The sequence below is a fragment of the Physeter macrocephalus genome, chromosome 11, assembly GCF_002837175.3.
Source record: "Physeter macrocephalus isolate SW-GA chromosome 11, ASM283717v5, whole genome shotgun sequence".
NCBI lineage: Eukaryota > Metazoa > Chordata > Mammalia > Artiodactyla > Physeteridae > Physeter > Physeter macrocephalus.
Window position 1 is genome coordinate 43690135 of NC_041224.1, and position 23507 is coordinate 43713641.

The window sequence follows — 23507 nt, forward strand, 5'->3', positions numbered from 1 at the left end:
GGAGAGAGGGAGAGAGAGAGAGAGAGAGAGAGAGAGAGAGAGAGAGACATTTTGTTTCTGTCAGCTTCCTGTGTCCTGAAATTTCTGTCTTGTGATCAGAAGTCTGACCCAGCCGAGATGGCAGATACTACAACAGGGAGTGGAGCCAGATGGAGATGGTGGCAGAAGCCAGGCCTTCGGAGGGGGTGGGGTGAGGGACACATTGGGTGCTATCTGGGCTCCTTTCAAAGTCCTAAAGGCAGGCTCCTTCACACTGGCTATTTATAAAAGTCCCAAGTGCAGGTTTTGGGAAAACAATTTGGACAGACTATCGCGAGTTTGAAACTCTGAATCCATTGCCTTGAAGTTTCACCTAGTTTTAGGGCCAGTGGAAACGGTTTCAGACACAAGGAGTAAACAGAGAAAAAAAAAAAAAAGATTAGATTAAAATCCTCTGACATATATGGTTATGTGTGAGAAACCATAGTAAAATGTTAATGACAGAATCTAGGTTGTGGGTATGTGGATGTTTACTGACTTTTTTCAAAGCTGCTGTATATTTAACATCATAAAATGTTGGAGGCAGGGTACGCTTTGGAAAAGCCCCAGGTGTCAGACCTCAGAGCAAGCAGAACAGGAAGAGCCTTCTTTAAATCAGTGTTTCCTAATTATCTCTGGGACCCAATTCAGAAAATGGGTTGCCCTGAGGACTATGTTTTGAATACTGTGATCAGGCCCAGGTAAATGTCCCCTCAAGCTAGGCCTGCCCCAACCACACAGTGCAGCCCCTCCCGGCTCCTGATGTGGGTCCTCGGAGCCAGGGAGCACTTCCTTGAGCTCTTCCCCTGCCCGAGCTCCCACTGTCTGGCTAGCCCCGAGCCTCGTCCTCGGTCCCCAGCGCCCCACCTGGTCAGCCCTGCTGACCCCAGCCCTCTTCCCTGCAGAAGGTTCCCTGGGAGGCAGTCCCCTCCACCCCACCCAGGCTCCGGGGTTCCTCCCGGGGATGGGTTGGGGTGTGGGACCTAGGGGCTAAGCTGTGTTGACAGGGAAGAGAGATGGTTGGAAAGGGGGAGCTGGAGGAGTCCCTCCCAATTCCCATGGGGGCCAGGATAGGTCTCTGGGGTTCCAGAGACTGGAGGGGGTCAGGGCAGAAGGGACTGTCTTCTCATGAGAGCAGACCCAACCATAGCGGGGTGGGGAAGGATATTATAGACACCTCTCCCACGGAAATTACATAGACATTAAAAACCACTGTGACAAGGAAGTTTTTCTTAAAATTAAAAAGTCATTAAGTTGTATTCTGGAGTGACATAAAGCCAGATTAAAGAAGTGAACACGATCTCAACTTAGTAAAAATGCTAAGGATAAAACCTTAAGGGAATGTACTAACACATTAATGGCAGTGCTGGGATCTGGGGTGATGGGTTGTGGGTTATTTAAATTTTCTTCTTTGTATTGTCCTGTTTCCCAAATTTTACAAGTGTGTGTGTATATATATATATATATATATCAGAAATAATGAATAACATTTTTTACAGTGGGGAATTACTCTGTTATGGTAGTAGTTCTACATGTGAAGCAACCTTATTGGGCTAGTAAGCAGAGTTCAGCAGGTGTCTGAGTGGTAACGTCCACCTGGTACCCTGGTTGAGGGTGGGAAATGTCAGTTAGGGGCTGAAGTGTCCTGAGTTGCTTGGGCCCTCGGCTGCCAGCCAGGAGGTAAGCTGCCCAGAGCTGGAGCTGCTGGCCTGTGGTCCATTCCCACAAGGAGGGCAGCCAGTTGGCTTTTGGGTGAAGTGGAGAGGCTCACCCTTCCTAGGCCAGTAAAAGGAGGGGGTTCCACAGAAAGGACAGAAATGGTAACACGCTCATTAAACAAGTTCTCTGAGCCTCATCAAACAAGAGGACCAGAAAGCTCCACACCATGACCGCCAACCCAGGAGAACGGCCCCACTGCAGCCATGACCTAACCTCACACTCTTGACTTTTTTTTAAAACCAGTATTTGAAATTTTCCAAAATCATGCACATGTTTGATAGAAAAGCCACAAAGAGGAAAAATACAAAGAAAAAAAATCACACATGCTTCATTACCCAAATATAGCTACTGTTACTAGTGGTGTGTACATTTCTAGTCTTCTTTTACTCAAAATCAGGATTCTACTGTAAATAATATACTCTCTCTTCAGCTTTTATTTAGAAAAATTTCAAACCTATAGAAAAGTTGCAAGTAGTACAACGAGCCTTCACCTAGACTCACCAGTTAGCATTTCCTCTCCCTCTCTTTCTCTCTCTCTCTATAAATATTTTCCTGGGTTTCTGCAGTTGTTAACATTTTCTCTTTCTTTCTGTCTCTCTCTACAAATGTTTTCTTAGACCAGTTGAAAGTAAGTTGTAGACATCATAATACTTGACCCTTAAATTCTTCAGCTGCATCTCCTAAGGACAAGTCAAGTCATCAAGGGTCAAAATAAGAAACTTCCAGGTGAGGGATAGCTGTGCATTCTTGGTAAATCTTTAATCAGGGGAAATGTCAACTGACCCTTTCTTCACTGTCCTCCTCCCCCAAGACCCACGGACCATATTCCCCTCCTGGTGGGTGGGCATGCTTCCCCCCATGAGGTACTGGAAGCTGCCTGAGCAACACACCACAACCCAGGGAGGAACTGAATGCGGCAGTAAATGCAGTCACGGAGGAGAGCTGTGGTGCCCCCTCGTGGTGATGTGTACAATCCTCCCAGGCATGAACTTGAACTCAGAGGGGACCCATTACCATTTTTGTACCTACAATTCACTGAGCGACCACCCTGTGCCTAGCACTTTACATGTATTTTCTCACTGAATACCTACGAAGCCTGGAGAACAGGCATCATCAAAATGTCCAGAACACAGTCTGGCACGTAGTAGGTGCTCAATAAATATTTTTGAATGACTAAGGAAACTGAGGCCTTGAGAGGCTAAGTAACTCACCCAATGTCTTCCCCAGTTAGTAAGTGATAGAGTCATAACTCAAATCTGGGACTTCCCTTGTGGTGCAGTGGATAAGACTCCGCGCTCCTAATGCAGGGGGCCCAGGTTCAGTCCCTGGTCAGGGAACTAGATCCCACGTGCATGCTGCAACTAAGAGTTCGCATGCCACAACTAAGGAGCCTGCATGCTGCAACTTAGGAGCCAGTGAGCCACAACTAAGGAGCCAGTGAGCTGCAACTAAGGAGCCCACCTGCCGCAACTAAGACCCAGTGCAACCAAAAAAACCCTCAAATCTGAGTATCTTAGCCATTTCACTTTGTTCCTCGAGGGACACTGAGACCCTGGCAGGGAGAGCCCACCAAAGCCCCCCAGCTCTGTAGTGGCAGGTGGTGTGAGAGTCCAGGGCTCCACTGACAACCCTCTTCCACCTGACAGGTATGGTCAGATCATGGCAGAAATTGTCAACAAGAATTTGAAAACCCCTAGCAGTTTGTTGTGGATGGATTAGAAGAGACCCCTGCTTCCCCAGAATGGACTGAGTACCATTAATGATGCTTTTATAGGAGGAAGGAACACAAGCAGAGTCCCTGTGAGGCTGGGATTTACAGAAAGGGGAAGAGAAAAGATGTATCACATAGTTGTTTATCTGGATGACGCAGAGAGGAAAGGGGTCTTAGACTAGGGGCTGGCAAACATCTTCTATAAAGGGCCAGATAGTAAATGATTTAGGCTTTATGGGTCATAGGGTCTCTGTTGCAGCTGTTCAACTCTGCTGTTGTAGCACTTAACATAAGTAGATGAGACATAAATCAGTGGGTGTGATGTGTTCCACTGAAATTTTATTTACAAAAACAGGCAGTGGGCCAAATTTGGCTGTAGTTTGCCAACCCCTGTCTTAGATGACTGTGTCTGATAATCCAAATATACTTAAAAAAAATTGAGAAAGCAAAAAGAAAAGACAGTCTTGATAAGAAGAAAACACCAACTTGCAGCCCTTCTTTTCTTACCAGCCTGAATTCATCACTCCTTTTCTACCAGTCTGAATGGGACTTGAATGCCAAAAGGATCTTACCATCAAGCAAACCACTATTCCTTAGTCCAGAGACAACCCCGGGTGCAGGGAGGAGATAGAGACCCAGAACTCTACCTCTTTTGGAAGAAATTCTCGCATCTTTCCTCCAAGGGCAACACCTGGGGGACATTTGTGTCATCCAACACATTAGCTTGAGGAATGGTGCAATTTCTTGAGATTTGTTCCAGGAGTGGGTAGGCCTCGAAATTAAAATAGAAAATAGAATTTGGGATGTCCTCGGCTTGGCTGGCAGATCCAATTTCATCTGGATGGTCTCCTGGGATGAAACAGGAACACTGTGTTCTGTTACAGTGATCCCTTTCTCTGTGGCCTTGTAGTCCCGGCGGGCATGAGGGGCCGCTCTCTGCTTACAAAGCCGGGGTCACTGGGGTTGAGCTGTGAGGGGCTCACTTGATCTGGAGGGGCAGGGGTCCAGAGAGGAGGCTTTGTCCGGCATTTTATCTAAATGCCAAGTGAGGACTCAGTGGTGGTGTCCTCCTGGCCTGTGGTGGATGGGATGAGGCGTGGGGAGGAGACTGGGTGGGGTCACCCTATGCTTTCTGAGAGGACTGAGAAATTCAGGGAAACGGTCAGCAGGGCACAGGTCTGGGCAGCAGCCCTCACGATCCCCCTTCCGTACCTCGGAGCAGGAAACACGGGTGGTGTAAAGACACGACAAACACTGGCTTCCAGGGGACCGCCAGGTGGTAGGACCTTGGGGGAGCAAAGGCGCAGACAATCTGCGGCTTGGCCACATCCATGAGGTGCACAGAGCCATTGCTGGAAAAGATCAGCACCTGGGAAGCAAAGAGATGGCGAATGGCGACTTCCCCACTCTGTCACTCGCCCCCGTGTGAAATAAGAAAAGCAGCTAGAAATAAAAAACAAACAGGGAATTTTTTTCACTCTTGGCACCCAGCCTCTGGCTCCAGCCAGGCCGTTCAGGGGACAGCAGCAATGTGCGTGTTTGCTCCCATGGAGCCTCCAGCAGCAGCCGGCCGGCCCCAGGGCTGTGTCTGTTCCTGGCCCGTCCTTCCCCCTTGGCCCTGCTTCTCTTGCTACTTCCCCCTCCATGCGGCCAGGATTCAGTTCTGCATCTGTGCCATACCCTTTCCTCCCACCTCCTCGGGGACTGTTCAAGCCAACGGCCGGCCGCTCCTGCCCTGGGATGGAGCTGAGGCCTCTCTCCTGCCTGGGCTCTTTCCTCTCTGTAGGTGAACATACTAAACTCACCGCCATCTTGAAAACCCCCCTTGACCCTACATCCTCTTCCTGCTGCCACACACTCAGACGTCTGAGAGAGCCTCTCCACGCCCTCCCTGCACCCCGACCTCCCCTGCTGTCCCCCTTGCCATGGACACTGGTCTCCACAAAGTACTCAGTTTCTCTTCAGCACGGGACACTGTGCTCTTGCTTTCTTCCAGTTCTTCTCCCTGAGCCGCCAGGAGCCCCCTCCTGGTTTTTCTGGGGCGCCCATGTCTGTCACTTAGTGAGCTCATTTTCGCTGTCCCGGAAGCCTTACAGTGTAAGTGACGGTAGTGCCCCCGGGAAGCTCTTCTCTACGCGCCTCGTCGCTCTGGCCAGCCGCGCTGCTCCCCACGGCTTTAGCTACCGCCAACCGGCTGCTGAGCACAGAGTCTACACTTGCAGCCCTGGACTCTCTCAGAGCCTCCTCTGGGGGTCCTGTAGGCCCCTCACTCCTGGCAGGGCCACACAGGGAATCACAGACTTTCCCTCCAGCCCTGTGTTTCCTCCGGTGGCCCTGTAGGGATTAGAGAATCAGCTCCACAAGCCGAGAGCAGCCTCAGTGCCTCCCTGTCCTCTGGCTGCAGCCCCGGCAGCCCTGAGCTGTGGGGCCCGTCTCCTCACTAACACCGCTCCACTCGCCGCCCTGCCCTGGACACAGTTGGAGCTCCCTGGCTCCAACTCCCCTCTAAGCTTCAAGCTCCATCCCAGACAAGGGCCCCTCTGCCCCCAGCCCCCAGCCTCTTCCCTCTCCACACCCCACAGGAGTCTGATCCTGCAGCTCCCTGAACTTCCTGCCGGCCTGGGACACAGTGTTCTCTCACCTCCATGGTGCTGCCCTCTCAGTGCCCGTGGCTCAGCTCACCGTCCATCACTTCCTCCTCACCGGCCTCTGCAGGCCCCTTTCTCCGTTCCACAGTATCCTTTGCATGATATATCACAGCCTTTCTCAGGTTCTAAGGCAGCTGCTTAGGGGCTCGCCTGTCCTCCCAACTGAACTGTGAGCTCCAGGAGGGCAGGTGCTTTCTCCTTCGTGTCTGTGCCCAAATCTAGTCTAGTGCCCAGCACACGATAGGCCTTCAACAAATATTGGGTTGGCCAAAAGGTTCATTCGGGTTTTTCCCTAAGATGGGTTGAAAAACCCGAACGAACTTTTTGGCCAGCCCAGTATTTTTGGACGGAATAAAGAATATATTCACTAAAGAGGAATGAGGGGCCTGAGGAACCTACCATGCCAGGTAAGGCTTGGACTGGGGCCACTGCACAGATGGCTTCATCCAGGTGCTTCACAGGGCTATAGGAAACAAGACACATAGACATCTAGACTTGAAGACTTTTCAAGTTTTGCTATCCTCTCCTAGGCTTATATCCTGGAGAAATTCTTGTCTATAAGCCACAGGAGGTATGTCAGAGATGTTCACAGTAGTGAAAACTGGGACCAATCTAAATAAATCATTGGTAGGAGAATGCTTAAGTAATTGTGTTACATTATACAATGGGATACAATATAGTAGCAAAAATAAAAGAGCTGGAGCTACATACAACATGTATGGCTCTCATGAACAATATCACAAAGCAAGTTACAGAATAAATAGCATTGAAAAACAAGTTGGAGAATATACATAATATGATTCCACTTACAGGTCCCCTAAAATATGCACAGCTAAACAATATATTGCTTGGAGATACAGTCATATGGATGTGGTTAATTCTTAAAGGAAAACAAAGAAATGATGAATTTAGGAAAACATAAATAAATAAATTTAAAAAAAAAGAAAAAAGGGACGTCCCTGGTGGCACAGTGGTTAAGAATCCGCCTCCCAGTGCAGGGGACACGGGTTCAATCCCTGGTCCAGGAAGATCCCACATGCTGCGGAACAACTAAGCCCGTGTGCCACAATTACTGAGCCTGCGCTCTAGAGTCCATGAGCCACAACTCCTGAGCCCGCGTGCCACAACTCCTGAGCCCACATGCCTAGAGCCTGTGTTCCGCAACAAGGGAAGCCACCGCAATGAGGAACACGCGCACAGCAACAAAGAGTAGCCCCCGCTCGCTGCAACTAGAGAGAGCCTGTGCACAGCAATGAAGACCCAGTGCAGCCAAAAATAAATAAAGTAAAAAAAAAAAACGAAAGAAAACAATGTGGTAGATTGAAAAAAAAAAAGTAGACATAATATTTGGCAGTAACTCCCACTAAAAAGGTGGAGTCTATTTTTCTGCTGCTTAAATGTGGGTGTCGCCAGGTAACGTGCTTTGTCCAGTGTCAGAGGCTTGGAAAGCATCAGTGAACCTCGCTGGCTGATGGGAGCCCTCAGGCTACCAGATGACAGAGCCTGAGATGGCGTGCAGGAGAGACCAAAAGGAAGAGTGCCCCGGCCAACAGCTGCCAATTGCCTGGTACATGAGTGAGGCCGGCTTAGACATCCAGCCCCTAACCGAGCTGCCAGCTGCCCGAAGACACCTGTGAGAGCCAAGGCGAGACCAGCCCATGGTGCTGACCTACTGCATCAGAGACTAAACGCTGACTGTTTTCTTAAGCCATTAAGTTGTGGAGTGGTTTGTTATATGTAGCAATAGATAATTAAAAGGTGGTTAACTTGGAGGAGGAGAGAGAAGGATGTGATCAGGGAGAAGCACACAGAGAGCCTTAACTGAATTGGAGATGATCTAATTCTTAAGCTCGGTGATGGGTACAGTGGAGTTCTCACCCCCCCATATGTATGCTAAATACACCCCCTCACACATATTGTACAGATCATTTGCCTGCATAAAAGTTCACAATTTAAAAGAGAGAGAGACCCTTGGAGAAACTGACAAAAAACTATTTTGGCAGAAATGACCCTCTTCCTGGTCATGTGGGATATGAAAGATGTCATTTGTGCCATCATACCATCATACAATTTATATATATATATATAAATATATATATATAATTATTTATATATATATATATATATATACACCCACATGTAACAGACATTGGTGATCTTGAGAAGCTCACCGGGAAAGTGATGACTAGAGGGAAAGTGGACTCTAGGCTGAGAGATTGTCAGTTTTTTACCATTAAATAGCATCATCTGTCTGGCAGATCATGTACCCACCCTGCCCTCAAGCCACTGACCTCTCCACCAGCACACTGAGGGTGGGTCTTTGGGTCCCCGTGGCTGCCACCAGATAGAGAGAAGCATCTGTACACAGTACCACACATTTCATTTGGGATTTCACTGTCCCCTCGGGATACATGTTCTGTCCTTTGTGGACTAAGAAGTATTTCAGGAAGTGAATGCTTTGGCAGAGACATCTTTCAGGAAGAGCGATGACCCCAAGAGAGAGTCCTGGAGAAAGTAACGGCACAAGCAGGTCAGAAAAGGGGGGAGAGGGAGGCAGCCATGGGCGCAGGGTCTGTGACCAGCAAGAGTGTGAGGGACGCGAGGGCAAAACCAAGCAATGAGCATCCCCCGAGGGTGAAGGCAATAAACCCCAATGTCCGAGGGGAGCCCCCTTCAGGGGGACCCCCTTCTAAGTATTTGGGGGAACCAAACCCACGGAGGGGGGCAGGGTCAGCACTGGAGCGGAGGGAAGGAAGCTACCACGCAGCCAGGTACTGACTCTAGCCATCAACTGTGTATCGGAGGGACGGCGGTATTAGGCAGCGGTGGGGCTCACCTTTGGCTAGGTCCCACAGTGTGAGCACACCGTCCTCGCAGGCCAGCACCAGGTAAGAGCGGCAGCAGCTGAGCTGAGACACCGCAATGGGTGCGGCACAGGGCCACACGCCCTCGGGATCTAGTGGGGAGGACACCACTCACCAGGCTGCCCCCCGGACCCCGCCCCCACCCATCACCTCCACCTGGACAACAGGAGACCCAGACTAGTCTGCCTGTCTGGACTCACCATCTCTCTCTGTGCAATGCTGTCTCCTTCCTCAGGATAATATATCTAACAACAAGTTACACCATTATTATACTACAGCTGACATTGAATGAGTACTTACTAGGTGCTAAACAGCGTGAGAGGCACTTTAATGCATCATTTCATTTAATTCTCACAAGGATCCTATGAGGTGGGTCCCATTAGTACCCCTGTCTTACAGATGAGGAGACTGAGGCAGAGAAGTAAGTGACATGCCCGAGGTCATATAAGCCTGGTCAGTACAGAAGTTGAGATGAGAAGCCAGGTTGCCTGGGAGAGGGATGGAAGGAAAGAAATTCTTCCCTTGTGAGTTTTTAAACTTTACTTCTGAGATATAACTCTGAAGTACAACATAGTGTTGTACTTCAAGGAATTCTCACAAAAGTGAACTTGCTCATGTAACTGCCTCCATGAGTTTGTAAGAAACAAACCACCACCACCCATATTTCCTAAGTGCCTTTCAATTTCAAAGAGCTTTCACATACAGAAACTCTGAATTTTGCTATTCACAACAAATGCATGCAGTGGATAACAATGGTGTAATTGAGTAGTTTTCTGTTTTGGATGAGAAAATGGGATTGGGGTGTGAAGTGACTGGCCTGAGACTACACAGTTTGCAGACAGTTGTGCTGGGACGGGCCCTCTGGTGCCAAGCCCACCTTCTTTTTACCTTTGTTATCTAAGGATCCCTGTGGACCTGATGGGGCTCTGTCCCTGTGGACCTGTAATCTTTAAGAAACATGACCGTTCAGAGACAGAGCCTTGGGGTCACACCACAGCTGCCAAGCCACCCACTCTGCCTGCACAGCTCTGGTCCCCTAAAGCCACGCTGCTGTGTCAGTCACGTGCTCTCAGCTAAGCTGAAGAAGGACATGTTCTCAGAGCCCTGAGCTTAGGCCACTCCCATCTCGGCAGTAAAGTACCAACTTTATCCTTCAGCGTTCGGTTAAGTGAATAGAGGAAGAAGTTGTGACTTCCAGTCCAGTGTACGCCAATGACACAGGCTACCCCTGGGAAAGAAGAGAGGAAATGGGCATTATGTAAGGAGTCTGGGTAGCCTTTGGTTTGTGTGAAGGGATTTGCCCAAGAGGAAGTCAATTTGAAATGGTTCATTCTAATGGGCAGCACCCAACTGAAGGGTGAGCTTCCAGATGAGGGGCTGGGCACCCCCCCCAGGAGGGCTGTTCCTAGGGCCAAGTCACCTTCCTGTGCAGGGAGTACAGGGAGGATGGTCACAACTGCCCCTCAGCTGCTTTCACATCTTCTAGATAATTCATGTCCACTTGGCTGTCAGTGTTTTAAATAACATTTTCTACAAAAGGAATTCATTTCCGGAAGCAGCCTGGCAGGACGTGTGTGCACACCGTCCTCTGTGGCAGCTCACTCCCTGAAGACAGTGCCAGCCTCCATATCAGGGAATCTGGGCTCAGGGGCCACAGGTCCAACCAGAAACCATTAAGCTGCAGCTGGCAGCCGACTTTCCACCTCATTCCCTCCCAGCAGGCAGGGTGTGCTGTGCAGAACTTCTCTAGGAGGGCTTGCCAAGCATTCCCCCAAGGTGACCACCTGCTTCACGATCATTTACCTGGGGGGCTCTTAACTTCCACTGGCATTGCAGTTATGCAGCTAGGAAGAAGGAAGTGGAACGTGGCCATACTGGGAAAGAAAGAGAAGCTGGTCAGAGCCATGGCAGACTCCTTGGCAAGGAGAAATGCTGGCAGAGTCTTGGTAGTAAGACCAGAAATGGGTAGTTCAGATGGACCTTCCCAGGAGTTCAGGGCCATGAGGCAAATCACATTCTATGTGCCGGTCCTGGTGAGGGCAGGGCAGGTGGAGCAGAGGAAGTTATTCCCAGGCTGGGAACAGCACCCAGCGTGGGCAGATCCCTTCCCCAGGGGATCTTGGGGAAGATCCCTTAATGCCAGACTTGGGTGAAGTGCATAAATGCTCCTATCCTGGGAGCAGTACAACCAGTGGTGTGCTGATAAGTTGGCACTCTTAAAAAAAGTACAAAAAAACCCTGATTTTCTGATTTATAGGGTTCGTAGCTTTTTGTGGTATAAATATTCCCACTATAGACAGTTGCCAGTGGTTTAATGACTGGCTTGCAAAATTCCTAAATACCTTGCTGGGCAGCACAGCACTGAACCTTACTGGGTTCCAGTTCAGGCCTCAGGTAGATTCTGTTAGGGCCTAGCCCTGGGACTTTGTGTGAAGTGAGAAAATTCAAGGCCCACTTGACGGCAAGATGAGGGGTTTCACTTCCCATGTGAAGCAAGGACATCCCTGAGACCCACAGTAGCTGTGAGGAGAGCTGGTTCCTGAACCTACTCCACCAGATACTTCAAGGACTTGGGCTCAGTTTTTACAATCACTGAGGCCTACCTGCTGACCGAGATTAGAAAGTAATGTTGTAATAATTACACATTAATGTATTACATTTAGAAAGACTGGATGGAAATGGAGAAAAATATTAATAGTGGTGACTTTTATTTCCCTCTTGAGGATCATCTGTGCTGTCTAGATAATCAGGAAAACAAATTTTTTTAAGGAGACGCTATCATACAAAAAATTATAAAATAGGGAGTTCCCTGGTGGTCCAGTGGTTAGGATTCGGTGCCTTCACTGCTGTGGCCCGGGTTCAATACCTGGTCAAGGACCTGAGATCCTGCAAGCCACGTGGTGCGGCCAAAAAAAAAAAATTCTAAAATAAACTCTACTTCTCATCTCCATAGATGTTTATGCCTTCTTTAAAATCTATGTTATCAGCCTTTGTTCGAGCTATATTTAAACAATCTCCATACAACTTTTTTTTAAGGAATTTTTTCTTTTTTAAAAAAATTTACTTATTTATGGCTGCGTTGGGTCTTCATTGCTGTGCGCGGGCTTTCTCTAGTTGCGGTGAGCGGGGGCTACTCTTCATTGTGATGTGCAGGCTTCTCATTGCGGTGGCTTCTCTTGTTGCGGAGCATGGGCTCTACGTGTGTGAGCTCAGTAGTTGTGGCTCACGGGCTCTAGAGCACAGGCTCAGTAGTTGTGGCACACGGGCTTAGTTGCTCCGCGGCATGTGGGATCCTCCCGGCCCGGGGCTCGAACCCGTGTCCCCTGCATCGGCAGGAGGACTCTTAACCGCTGCGCCACCAGGGAAGTCCCTCCATACAACTTTTCAAAAGACTTTTCTGAAGTTCTCAGGAAAGTCCCCCAAACCATCGAGAGCTTTGAGACCTTGAATTAATTCAGGTCCTTGGGTTGATTCCTGCATGTGCCCAGAGAGGAGAAACTCCCAGGGAGGAGGCATACTGGCTGGGCCCCCTCCGTGGCTCACCTGAGCAGCTCCTCCTCCCACTCCCCATCCAGGTACTTCTTGAAGGTGGCGTTGAAGATTGCCTCCTGCTGCTTCCACTGGCTGTCCTTGATGAAGTGATTCTGCCCAGAGCCCAGCCCACAGCAGTCCTCTATCTTTGCAAAGACTTCCAGGGGGCTTTTAAATGTGGTACCTAGGTTGAAAATATTCCAGAATTGGTCAAACCATCTGACTTCCTCCTTCCTGATTTCCCCCTTCTCCTCCATGCTTCCCAGTTTCCTGCAAAATCCCTCGTCCTCAGAAATCTGTTCTTTCTTTGCCCAGGTGTTCAGTCTTCTTCCCAGCCTCTCTCCTACTCCACCAGCTCACGGAGCACAGGCAAAGGGCAGCTGCTCTCCTCCTCCCACTTCTCCATCTCCATCCCGCCATCATTTCCTGTTTCCAGACTACAGAATCTCCAGAGGCCAAGGACATGTTCACGAGTCACTTAGAGGCCTTAGATCACTGTTGCTGTCTCCCAGCTCAGCAAGGCCCCAAATCTGCCGTTACTTGTGCTATTCAGCTGCTGCTTCGGACCTACATTCGACAGTCCCAGCCTCTTCCTGTGCTTACATTTATCCAACTACCTTCTTTAAAAAAATCTCCTTTCTCTGCCAATCACTTATCACTCTCCTTCCCAATAACCTTGCATTTCCTTCTTTTTCATCTGCTCCTAAATCCACAGTAAAACTAAGTGATTTATTTTCTGGGTTCACAGCCCAACTTTCAGAACTTCTGAAAGTGCCCAGGTCCCTCAAGTTGCCCAGGAGGTCTCACTGTGCCCCAGGTCTCCTTCCCCAGAGGCAACCATTGTTATCAATTTCTTGCATAAATATCTAGAAAGAGGCCCCTTCTAGATGGCAATATATTATAATATAATATATACAGTATTATATTTTTTATACGTATTACATGTACATTTGTATATATTTTATAAACAAATGATAGCATATATCAACTAGCAGTTCTCAGAATGTAGTCCCAGATCAGCAGGAATCTGGCAGGGTTAGAAATGAAGGTTCTCAAGCCCCACCCCAGACCTACTGAAACAGAAACTCGGTGGGTGGGGCCCAGCAATTTGGGTTTTAACAAGTCCTCCAAGTGAGTCTGATCCAGCTAAAGTTTGAGAATTGCTGTCATACACTAGAACCCCTGCATTTTGACTTAACAAAATGTCTTGGGAGATCTCTTCATTTCAGTACTATAGATCTTCGTTGTTCGTTGCTTATTTTCATTTAGTAAATCTTTTTCTTGTTGTGAAATATAACACATTTAGAAAAGCATAAAAATATATCTTAATAAATTATTATAAAGCAAACATCTGTCTCTACTGAGGTCAAGAAACAGATTATCACCCCTCCCTAAAAGCTTTCCAAGGGCCCTTCTCCAGTCATAACCCCCTGGGAAGAGCGGCAACCATTCTCTTGGCTTTTATGTAATCACTTCATGACATTTATTTTACTTTTGCTACCTAAATATGCATCTAAACACTACAGCTTTGTTTTGCCTGATTTTTAACTGTACACAATGGAATTACACAGTGTTAACTCTATATGTGCCCTCTTTTGCTTAATATTGTCTGTGAGATTTATCCATTTTGTTGTGTATAGCTGTAGTTTTGTTCATTTTCATTGCTGTATGATATTCCATTGAGTGAACTAAAGTTTATTTATCTGTTGTTTTATTGATGGATATTTCAGTTGTTTCATGGTTTGGGGCTATTGGAAATCATGTCATTATTATCATTCTTGTACATGCCTCCTTGTACACATTTACTTGCAAGCCTATCAGGTATACACCTAGAAGTAGGGTGACCAACTCATTCTGGTTTGTGCAGGAGTTTCCCAGTTTTAGCACCAAAGGCCTCACATCCCGGGAAACCCCTTAGTCCCAGGCAAAATGATATTCTTGGTCGCCCTACCTAGGAGTGTAAATGCTGGGTCATAGGATATAACTTATCTTCAACATTACCAGATAATGCTAAACTGTTTTCCAAGGTGGTTGTACTGACTTTCATTGCTAACTGTAATCTATGGGAGGTCTGATTATTCCACATCCTTACCAACTTGGCATGATCAATCTCTTTTAATTTTAGCCATCCTGGTGGGTGTGGAGTGGTATCTCATTATGGTTTTAATTTGCATTTCCCTGATAACTAATTATGTTGAGTACCTTTTTATATGTTTATTTGGCCATTTGAATAATCTCCTGCCTGTTTTATGCTGAATGATCTATCTTTTTCCTAACAATTTGTAGGAATTCTTTATATAGTCTGGATGTGGACCATTCATAAGTTTTACATGTTTTGCAAATATCTTCTCCCAATACATGATTTGTTCTTTCATGCTCTTAATGATGTCTTTGGATGATTAGAAGTCCTCAATTTTAATGTAATCAAACTTATCAACTTTTATTATGTATAAGTACTTGTGTTTTGTTTAAAAAGTCTTTCCCTACCCAGAGATCATAAAGATATTGACTTATTTTCTAAAAGTTTTATTGCTTTGCCTTTCATATTTACTTCTATGATTCATCTGGAATTTAATTTTGTATATCATATGAGACAGGGGTCAAGTTTCACTTTTGTTTCCATATGGACAATGAGCGTCATTTACTGAAATGACCATTCACTACTCTGTAGCACCACCTCCGTCAGGTATCAAGTGTCCATTTATGCGTAAGTTTGTCCTGGCCTCTCTATCCTGTTTTATTAATCTATTTTTCTATCTACTATTTCTATCTATTTATATATCTTTCTACTATTCACTCATCTCTTTTTCTACCTTGTCTTAATTACTGTGGCTTTATAATAAATCTTGATGGAGCAAATCATATCACCATGTTCTTTTATAAGAGTGAATTGGCTATCCTTGGTGTTTTGCATTTCTCTCTTTGTTTTTAATGGTTGTAAAGTATTCTGAGTGTACCAGATTTATCTAGCCAGTCTTTTGCCTCTATAAATAGCACTGCAGTGATCATTCTTGTAGGTATATCTTTGAGGTCATATGTGAATATTGAGAGGATAGACTCTATGTCCCGTGTCTACAGTGGACTTCCCCTCTGCTCCTCTTAACCAGCTCCCATTTATTCTTCAAAACCTTCCCAAATGTCCCTTCTTCTGATAAAGCCTCTGCCTATTCCCTGGGCAGAGTTAGTTACTCCTTCCTCTATGTTTTCAGGGCCCTGATATTCCCCATTGTTGCACTTATCATATCCTACTATGGTGGTTTCCTCCTATTCTTCCTTGGTACACTAGCAGCTTTTAGAGCACAGGAGATGTGTCTTACTCATCTTTGTGCTTGGTGCAGTATTGGCACTGATGAATGAACTAGCACAGGAATGTAGGAATGAATGAACTCCACTAGCACTTGGGAAAGATGTCTCTTTCCTGATATACCAATTCTGTTAGTTAACTGTATCCTTGTAACATTTATATTTTTAATCTTTAGGTCTCAGAGCTTATGAATTAAAAAATTATCTTCAGAACTATACTTGTCAATTAGATATTGCTGCCAATAAATGGAAAAGATGGGAAATGTGGAGAAAGGCAGAGAATGAAAAAACTAAGAAATCAAGGGCAAAAGGAAAGAGTATTCATTGAGTTATACCTACCTGCAACTGGTTTGGGTGGTTTGATTTTCATTATGTAAACTGGAAGACTCAACTTAACATCTCCTCTAAAAGAAATGTTTATATCCTACAATAAGGAAAAGGCACAGCTAGTAAGCCAACAAAGGAGATAAAACTGTATCATTAAAAACACTCATTTCAAAAGAAGGCAGAAAAAGAGGAATAAGGAAGAAAAACAGGTGGGACAAATAGAAAGTAAATAGCAAAGTGGTAGATTTAAACCTAAACATATCAATAATCACATTAAATATAAATGGCCTAAACACCCCAATTAAAAGGTAGAGATTGACAGATTGTATAAAAAGGCAAGACCCAACGATAGGCTGTCAAAAAGAAACTCATTTTAAAAATAAAGATACCAATATATTAAAAGTATAGAAAAAAGATACATCTTGTAAACTGATCAAAAGAAAGCTGGGGTGGTTGTATTAATATCTGACATAATAGATTTCAGAGCAAAGAATATTACCAGGGATCAAACAGTCATTGAATAATAATAAAATGGTCAATTCTCAAGGGGACATAAAATTCTAAATGTTTAGGCACCTAATAACAGAGCTTCAAAATACAGGAAGCAAAAATTCTTAGGTGTGAAAGCAGAAATAAATAAACCTACAATCTCACAGGTTTCAACATTCTTCTCTCAATAATTGACAGAATAAGTAGACAGAAAATCAGTAAGAATACAGAAGGGAAAGCAGTGAGGATATAGAAGACTTGAATAACTTGGACCAACAACAAGAAGAATACACATTCTTTTCAAGTACACATGGAACACTTACCAGGATAAACCATATTCTGGGCATAAAACAAGTCTTAATAAATTTGAAAGGTTTCAAATTATATGAAGTATGTTCTCTGATCACAATGGAATTAAGTTAGAAACCAATAAAAGGAAACGAAAGATGTCTGGAACATCTCAAGTATTTGGACACTAAATAACGTGCTTCTAAATAATCCATTGGTCAAAAAAGATATAAAAAAGCAAATTAGGAAGTATTTTGAAGTATTTTCGAAAATGAGAATATAACATATCAAAATTTAAAGGAAGCAGCTAAAGCAGTACTTAGATATAAGTTTGTAGCACTAAATGCCTGTGTCATTCTGCAAAGTTCATAAGGTCTTGGTGTAGGCAAGGACATAGGAATGATAAAGGTCATACATACGAATGATAAGGTCAGGAAACAAATGGGAAAAGAAGGATTACTCAAAAATATTTGTGTGAGGGCTTCCCTGGTGGCACAGTGGTTGCGCGTCCGCCTGCCGATGCAGGGGAACCGGGTTCGCGCCCCGGTCCGGGAAGATCCCACATGCCGTGGAGCGGCTGGGCCCGTAAGCCATGGCCGCTGAGCCTGCGCGTCCGGAGCCTGTGCTCCGCAATGAGAGAGGCCACAACAGAGGAAGGTCCGCATACCACAAAAAAAAAAAAAAAAAAAAAAATTTGTGTGGCAATTGCTATTTTAAAAGAACAGATAAAAGTTGATCTCTTCCTTGCTCCATTCACAAAACAAACTCCCATGTGTATAAAAGAGTGAAATGTCCAAAAAAAATATATTAGAAGAAAACACAGGAGAATTTATTTATAACCTTGAGATAGAGAAAGCCTTCTTAAGTGCAATGGCTGTAAAGAAAAGATTAAAAATTCTGACTATATCAAAATCTAAAACTTCTTTATAACAAAAAAGCACATAAGCAATGTAAAAAGGGAAACAACAAAGTGTAAGAAAACATATAATAGGCAAAGAATTCACAGGCAATTCACAGAAGATAAAACCTCAATAGCCAATAAAAATATGAGGAGATTAATGAAAATTAACACGAAATGCCATTTTGTTCCATCAGTTTGCACACACTAAAAATATCAAATTTATCGAGGCTGTGGAGAATTACTGATTAAATGTAAATTGTCATGCCATTTTTGGAGGACAATTTAACAGTATCTACATTAAAACTAAAAACGCACATATCCTTCAGAAGTGCTCGGGTATACAAAGAAGAATTTACAAAGATTTTCATTGCATTTTATAAAAGCCACCCTCAATATCATCAATGGACAAAAGCCAAATAAACTATGGTACATCCTTAATAGGAATAGAACACAGGATGTCAAAAGGACAAGGTAGGTTTATCTGACATTGCAAAACTTTGCCAATAAGTTGATTAGTATAAAAATGCAAATTTGTAAGAAAATATATATAGTATGATGCCACTTATATAGAAGAAAATTCCCATAAAATGAAACTGTATTTTTCTAAATAAATTGATATCAGACTAAAAATATACACTAAAGACCTAGAAAACACACACCAAGATAATAATGGTGATGACCTCTGGAGAGGGCTGCTCTATCTGAATTACTTGGCTTTTCCCAGAGTGATGTGTTCACATATTATTTGTATAATTTGAAACATAATGTAATTTTAGAAGGAAAAAAGGAAAGGACTCTAGAAAGAGACTTCCATTTGGAAGTTCACCACTGCCCTTCTGATAGGCCAGAATCCCAAGAGCTAAGCCTCTGGAAAGTATGGTATGCTCTCTGCCTCAGAGGGAGAGCCAGGAAGCTCCAGGGAAGCCACTCTGTTCTCTACGGTATCCCAATACAAAGACAACCTGCAACACCAAAAAAAAAACCCCCTCAGTTTGGTGGATTGGGCTGTTACTTTGGCAGGGGCAAACTGGATTTCATGGGGCCTGAAGTATATATGATTTAGGGGTCTTTGTAAGAAAGAGAACACAAAAGTTTGAACACAAAATGCCCATGACCACCCTAATACCACTCAATCTGGGGGAAATTGTGACAGAGGGGAAGTTTGAGTGAGAAGAGATGGTGGTCTTAAGTGATTACGGTTAAAACATGTTACTTTTTCCAATTTTACATAAGTACGTGGTCATGTGAACACACTGCTAGGGCCCCTCCTATGGCCTTGGAAGGGGCCATACAAGTGAGGGGCCCTGAAATTTAACCTCTTTTACCTTCAGGGAAACCCGTCTCTGAACAAATGACTTGGGTCAATTATCCTCAAGGATAGGGGGCCATCTTCAAGGGAATGAGGCACAAGATTAAGTCACAGAGAATCTGAAAATAGTGCCCTGGTAAAACATTTTATTAGTATATTTGATATTTAAGGTAAATTTCAAATCAAAATAAAAATTTCTAACATGTAACTTAAATCTCTTTGGAGATTTTCTTTAAAGTTTCTTACCGTTTCTAAATTATCTGCAGTCACGGGATCAAGAGTGTTCTGAGGAGAAAAATGAGAAATTAATTCACAATAGGTTTGGTATATGTTCCCCTTCTTCCTTCAATCTTTTGAGATGCTCTTTCTTCCCCCCAATTATTTTCGTGAGATGTGAACTCATCCTGTAGACACAGAGGGCCAATATTTGTGTGGTCTTCTGGCCTGTGGATTTTAACACATGATCCTTGTCCTCTAGGATCTTAAAATATATTTGGGGAAACAAGAAATCATTAGTGACGTTAAGAGGAAATATGAGTAGAGGGGAGGAGATCAATTAGGAGACTATTACAAAAATCTAAGTTGAAGCAAATATGTCTGATTGGCAAAATATATCAGTGATGTTGACAATTGTATTTAAGTAACTCTAAATACAATTCATAGGACATGAATTACCGCTGTAACTGGCATTAGTTGATTGCTTCTCAGTGTATAGAAACAGTGAATTATGGCGAGAAACCACCCCCATTCCAAGGTGCTTTTCCCACTTGGATAATAAATTAATCCCTCAAAAAATGTTGGGCACCAAGTAGGATACCATGGGGTTGGTTGATAAAAAGAAGCAGAAGCTATGGTCTTAACAACCTAGAAATTTATCATCTACTTAGGAGAAAAGGACTTCCATGCACAACCAGATAGTATGTGAGAAGTGTCAAAGAGAGGTATAAAGAATAAATTCTGTAATAGTTTAGAGGAGGAAGGTCTCTGGGCCAGTAACTCTCCCAGGGATACAAAATCACACCCTGCTAGGAAGACATTCACTGGAGAGAAAAGGCATTTATTCACAGCCACTCAATGAGCTCGGCATCACTGAGTCTCAATCTTGGTCTCCTATATTAATAATTTCACTAATTCTTTAGCACCTAATACAGTATGTTTTAAAGGCATGCTCAATGAATATTTGTTGTTGTTGATTAAAAAAATAAGTGCACATCAGATAGATGAGAAAATTTTGTCTTAGGGACTTCCCTTGTGGCACAGTGGTTAAGAATCCGCCTGCCAATGCAGGGGACACGGGTTCGAGCCCTGGTCTGGGAAGATCCCACATGCCACGGAGCAACTAAGCCCGTGCACCACAACTACTGAGCCTGCGCTCTAGAGCCCGCGAGCCACAACTACTGAGCCCACGTGCTGCAACTACTGAAACCCATGTGCCTAGAGTCCATGCTCCGCAACAAGAGAAGCCACCGCAATGAGAAGCCCGTGCACCGCAACTAAGAGTAGCACCCGCTCGCCACAACTAGAGAAAGCCCACGCGCAGCAATGAAGACCCAATGCAGCCAAAACGGAAAAAAAGAAAATTACATCTTAAAATAATATTTACTGAAAAACTATATTTTAAAGAGATGGCATGAAGCCCAGGGATCACATATAATTAAAATGAAATGGTAGAGTTCCTACCTTCTAAGAATAAATGAAGAATGCATGTATTCCTATACAGCGAGTCTCCTACATACAAACGAGTTCCATTCTGAGAGCATGTTCGTAAGTCCATCTTGTTCGTTAAGTCCAACAAAGTTAGCCTAGGTACCCAACTAACACAATTGGCTATATAGTACTGTACTGTATAGGTTTATAACACTTTTCACACAAATAATACATAAAAAACAAACACAAAAAATAAAGAAAACATTTTTAATCTTACAGTACAGTACCTTGAAAAGTACAGTAGTACTGGCTACATCTCTGCTGCTTTTACTCTTGCTTCCGGACATCCTGGGCTTGAAATAAAGATACTGTACTACTGTACTCTATACAGTACTGTACAGTAAAGTACACAAAAGCACAACCACTTGCAGAGGATGCACGCATGTGACAATATACACCAGACATGTGAACGCACGTTTGCATCTTTGAAAGTTCAAAACTTGAAGGTTCGTATGTAGGGGACTTACCGTATATTTAGAACAACCCTTTTATACCATAATCTGGGGAATTTACTGGAATGGGAGACATGAAAGCATTATTTCAATCCAGGAGGGAAAAAAATATATCTATTAGAGTCGAAAAAAAAGACTCTTCCAGAGAAATGCCTGGGGGTGCTCTTGGTGGAGAGGCAACACCTAGACGAGAGAGATACTGGATTCTGACACCTCTGATTTTTATTTTCCAAATATATATGTATATATATATATATATGTATATAGGAGTAAAATTGCGTTACAATGTTGTGTTAGTTTCTGCTGTACAATGAAGTGAATCAGCTATATGCATATCTATATCCCCTCCCTCTTGGACCTCCCTCTCCCCACCCCTCCCCACCATCCCACCCATTTAAATCTACAAACAATAAATGCTGGAGAGGGTGTGGAGAAAAGGGAACCCTCTTGCACTGTTGGTGGGAATGTAAATTGATACAGCTACTATGGAGAACAGTAAGGAGGTTCCTTAAAAAACTAAAAATAGAATTACCATATGACCCAGCAATCCCACTACTGGGCATATACCCTGAGAAAACCATAATTCAAAAGGACACATGCACCCCAGTGTTCATTGCAGCACTATTTACAAGAGCCAGGACATGGAAACAACCTAAATGTCCAACGATAGATGAATGGATAAAGAAGATGTGGTACATATATACAACGACACCTCTGCTTTTTAACATCTTATTTTAACCACAGCAAATTGATTTGAGAGACATGAGCCGGTGTGCCTCTTGTCCTCTCTTATGGCCTCCAGAAGGCCTCCTTCATCTTGAAATTGCAAGGAGGAGTTAGGCTAGATGTGGGTCAAGGGTAGGGAGAAACATATCAGTTGACAACAGGGATGTTGCCTACCAGTTGCAGCTGTCTGACTTTTTTCTTTGGATTTATGGTGAGTTGGGGGTGCTCCACTTCCTTGAGCCAAGACTCCTTAGGCAATTTATACACATCCAGCCAAATATCCCCAGCTCCTGCATTGGGAAACCAAGGAACCATTGAGCAACTGAAAGCAGGCAACAAGTTTCCCCTGAGAAACGGCCCGTCTTCACAGCACCTCTGTGAAGGTTGGCACAGAGACCAGCGGGCACCCTCAAAACCGCAACTTTGACAAACGGAAGGAGATGTAGTTCTGCAATGGTTATTGCCAGTCCTCACTCACGGAGAGCTGCAGAACTCCTCCCCTCAGGCCACTGTCTCTAAAGGAGACGGGCCTCTCATTCACAGCACTGAGGTAACAGTTTTTAACCAAACTGTCTGTGCTGCCTGGTCTCCATGTTTTCTAGATTCCAATGGTAAATTCCACTGATGTTTTGTCTCACAGCTATTCCCGTCTGGGGAGGAAAGTGGCATATAGAGAATCAGTAACTGAGAGGGGTATGGCTGAGAAAGGGTTAGAATTGTGAGAGATGCCCCAGAGAATTCTTCTGACCAATATTTGAGGAGATGACAACCCATGGGGTGGTTGTGAGACTATCTCATCAAAGAAACATGCTCAGCTTCTATACTGAACTCCTGCCAACCTGGAAAAGGTTACTTTCCTATGATGGGATTCTGGCTAAATGTTTCCTTAAAAAAGTAATCTATATAGACACCTTGATTTCAGACTTCCGACCTCCAGAGCTGTGAGAGAAAAAATATCTGTTATTTTAGGCCACCCAGTTTGTGGTACTTTGTTATGGCAGCCCTAGGAAACTACTACAGATAGTATATAAGTTTCCTTTGATGCAGAAAGCATTATAAAATATGTATCCTCCTCCAGCACCTAACATATGAGGGGCCTGGGGCAAGAATATACATGGAGGCCCATACACTGCATGTCTAAATATTTAAACATTAAAAATCAAGCTAACAATCACTTGAATAAAATATGTTCTATCACCACAGGAATAATTGCAAGAGGCAAGATCCAACATTGAATACTAAAAATGGTGGGCAAAAGTTTAAGGAGAGCATAGTCTCCTTAGAGACTAAAGTTTAGAGACTAAACTTTAATGCTGGGCATCGTCTCAAAGAATCTCCCCCCAATTGTTTATCAATCACTGTGGAGATTTCAACATGTCTTAAAATTCTTTGATCCTCCTACAACCAGGAAATGGTGATTACATCCTCTCCCCTTGAGTGTGGTCTGGACTTAAGAGTATGGAAAGGCAAAAACAGTAGCTCAACAGTGGAGGAAGCTGGCAGATCACTTTAAC

General features: G+C 44.3%; 1 protein-coding gene across 1 annotated transcript in view; it reads right to left on the reverse strand.

Moving 5' to 3' along the window:
- WDR93 (WD repeat domain 93) overlaps nt 1-23507 on the reverse strand; it is a 42672-nt gene that overhangs the window by 5124 nt on the left and 14041 nt on the right. Inside the window, exons 5-15 of the mRNA XM_028495756.2 lie at nt 22168-22283; nt 19355-19393; nt 16134-16218; nt 12504-12675; nt 10764-10834; nt 10102-10188; nt 8933-9052; nt 8388-8601; nt 6496-6559; nt 4661-4817; nt 4096-4297 (exon numbers count right to left, since the gene is read on the reverse strand). Coding sequence (XP_028351557.1) covers nt 4096-4297; nt 4661-4817; nt 6496-6559; nt 8388-8601; nt 8933-9052; nt 10102-10188; nt 10764-10834; nt 12504-12675; nt 16134-16218; nt 19355-19393; nt 22168-22283 — 1327 coding nt within the window. The remainder of the gene's footprint in view (nt 1-4095; nt 4298-4660; nt 4818-6495; nt 6560-8387; nt 8602-8932; nt 9053-10101; nt 10189-10763; nt 10835-12503; nt 12676-16133; nt 16219-19354; nt 19394-22167; nt 22284-23507) is intronic.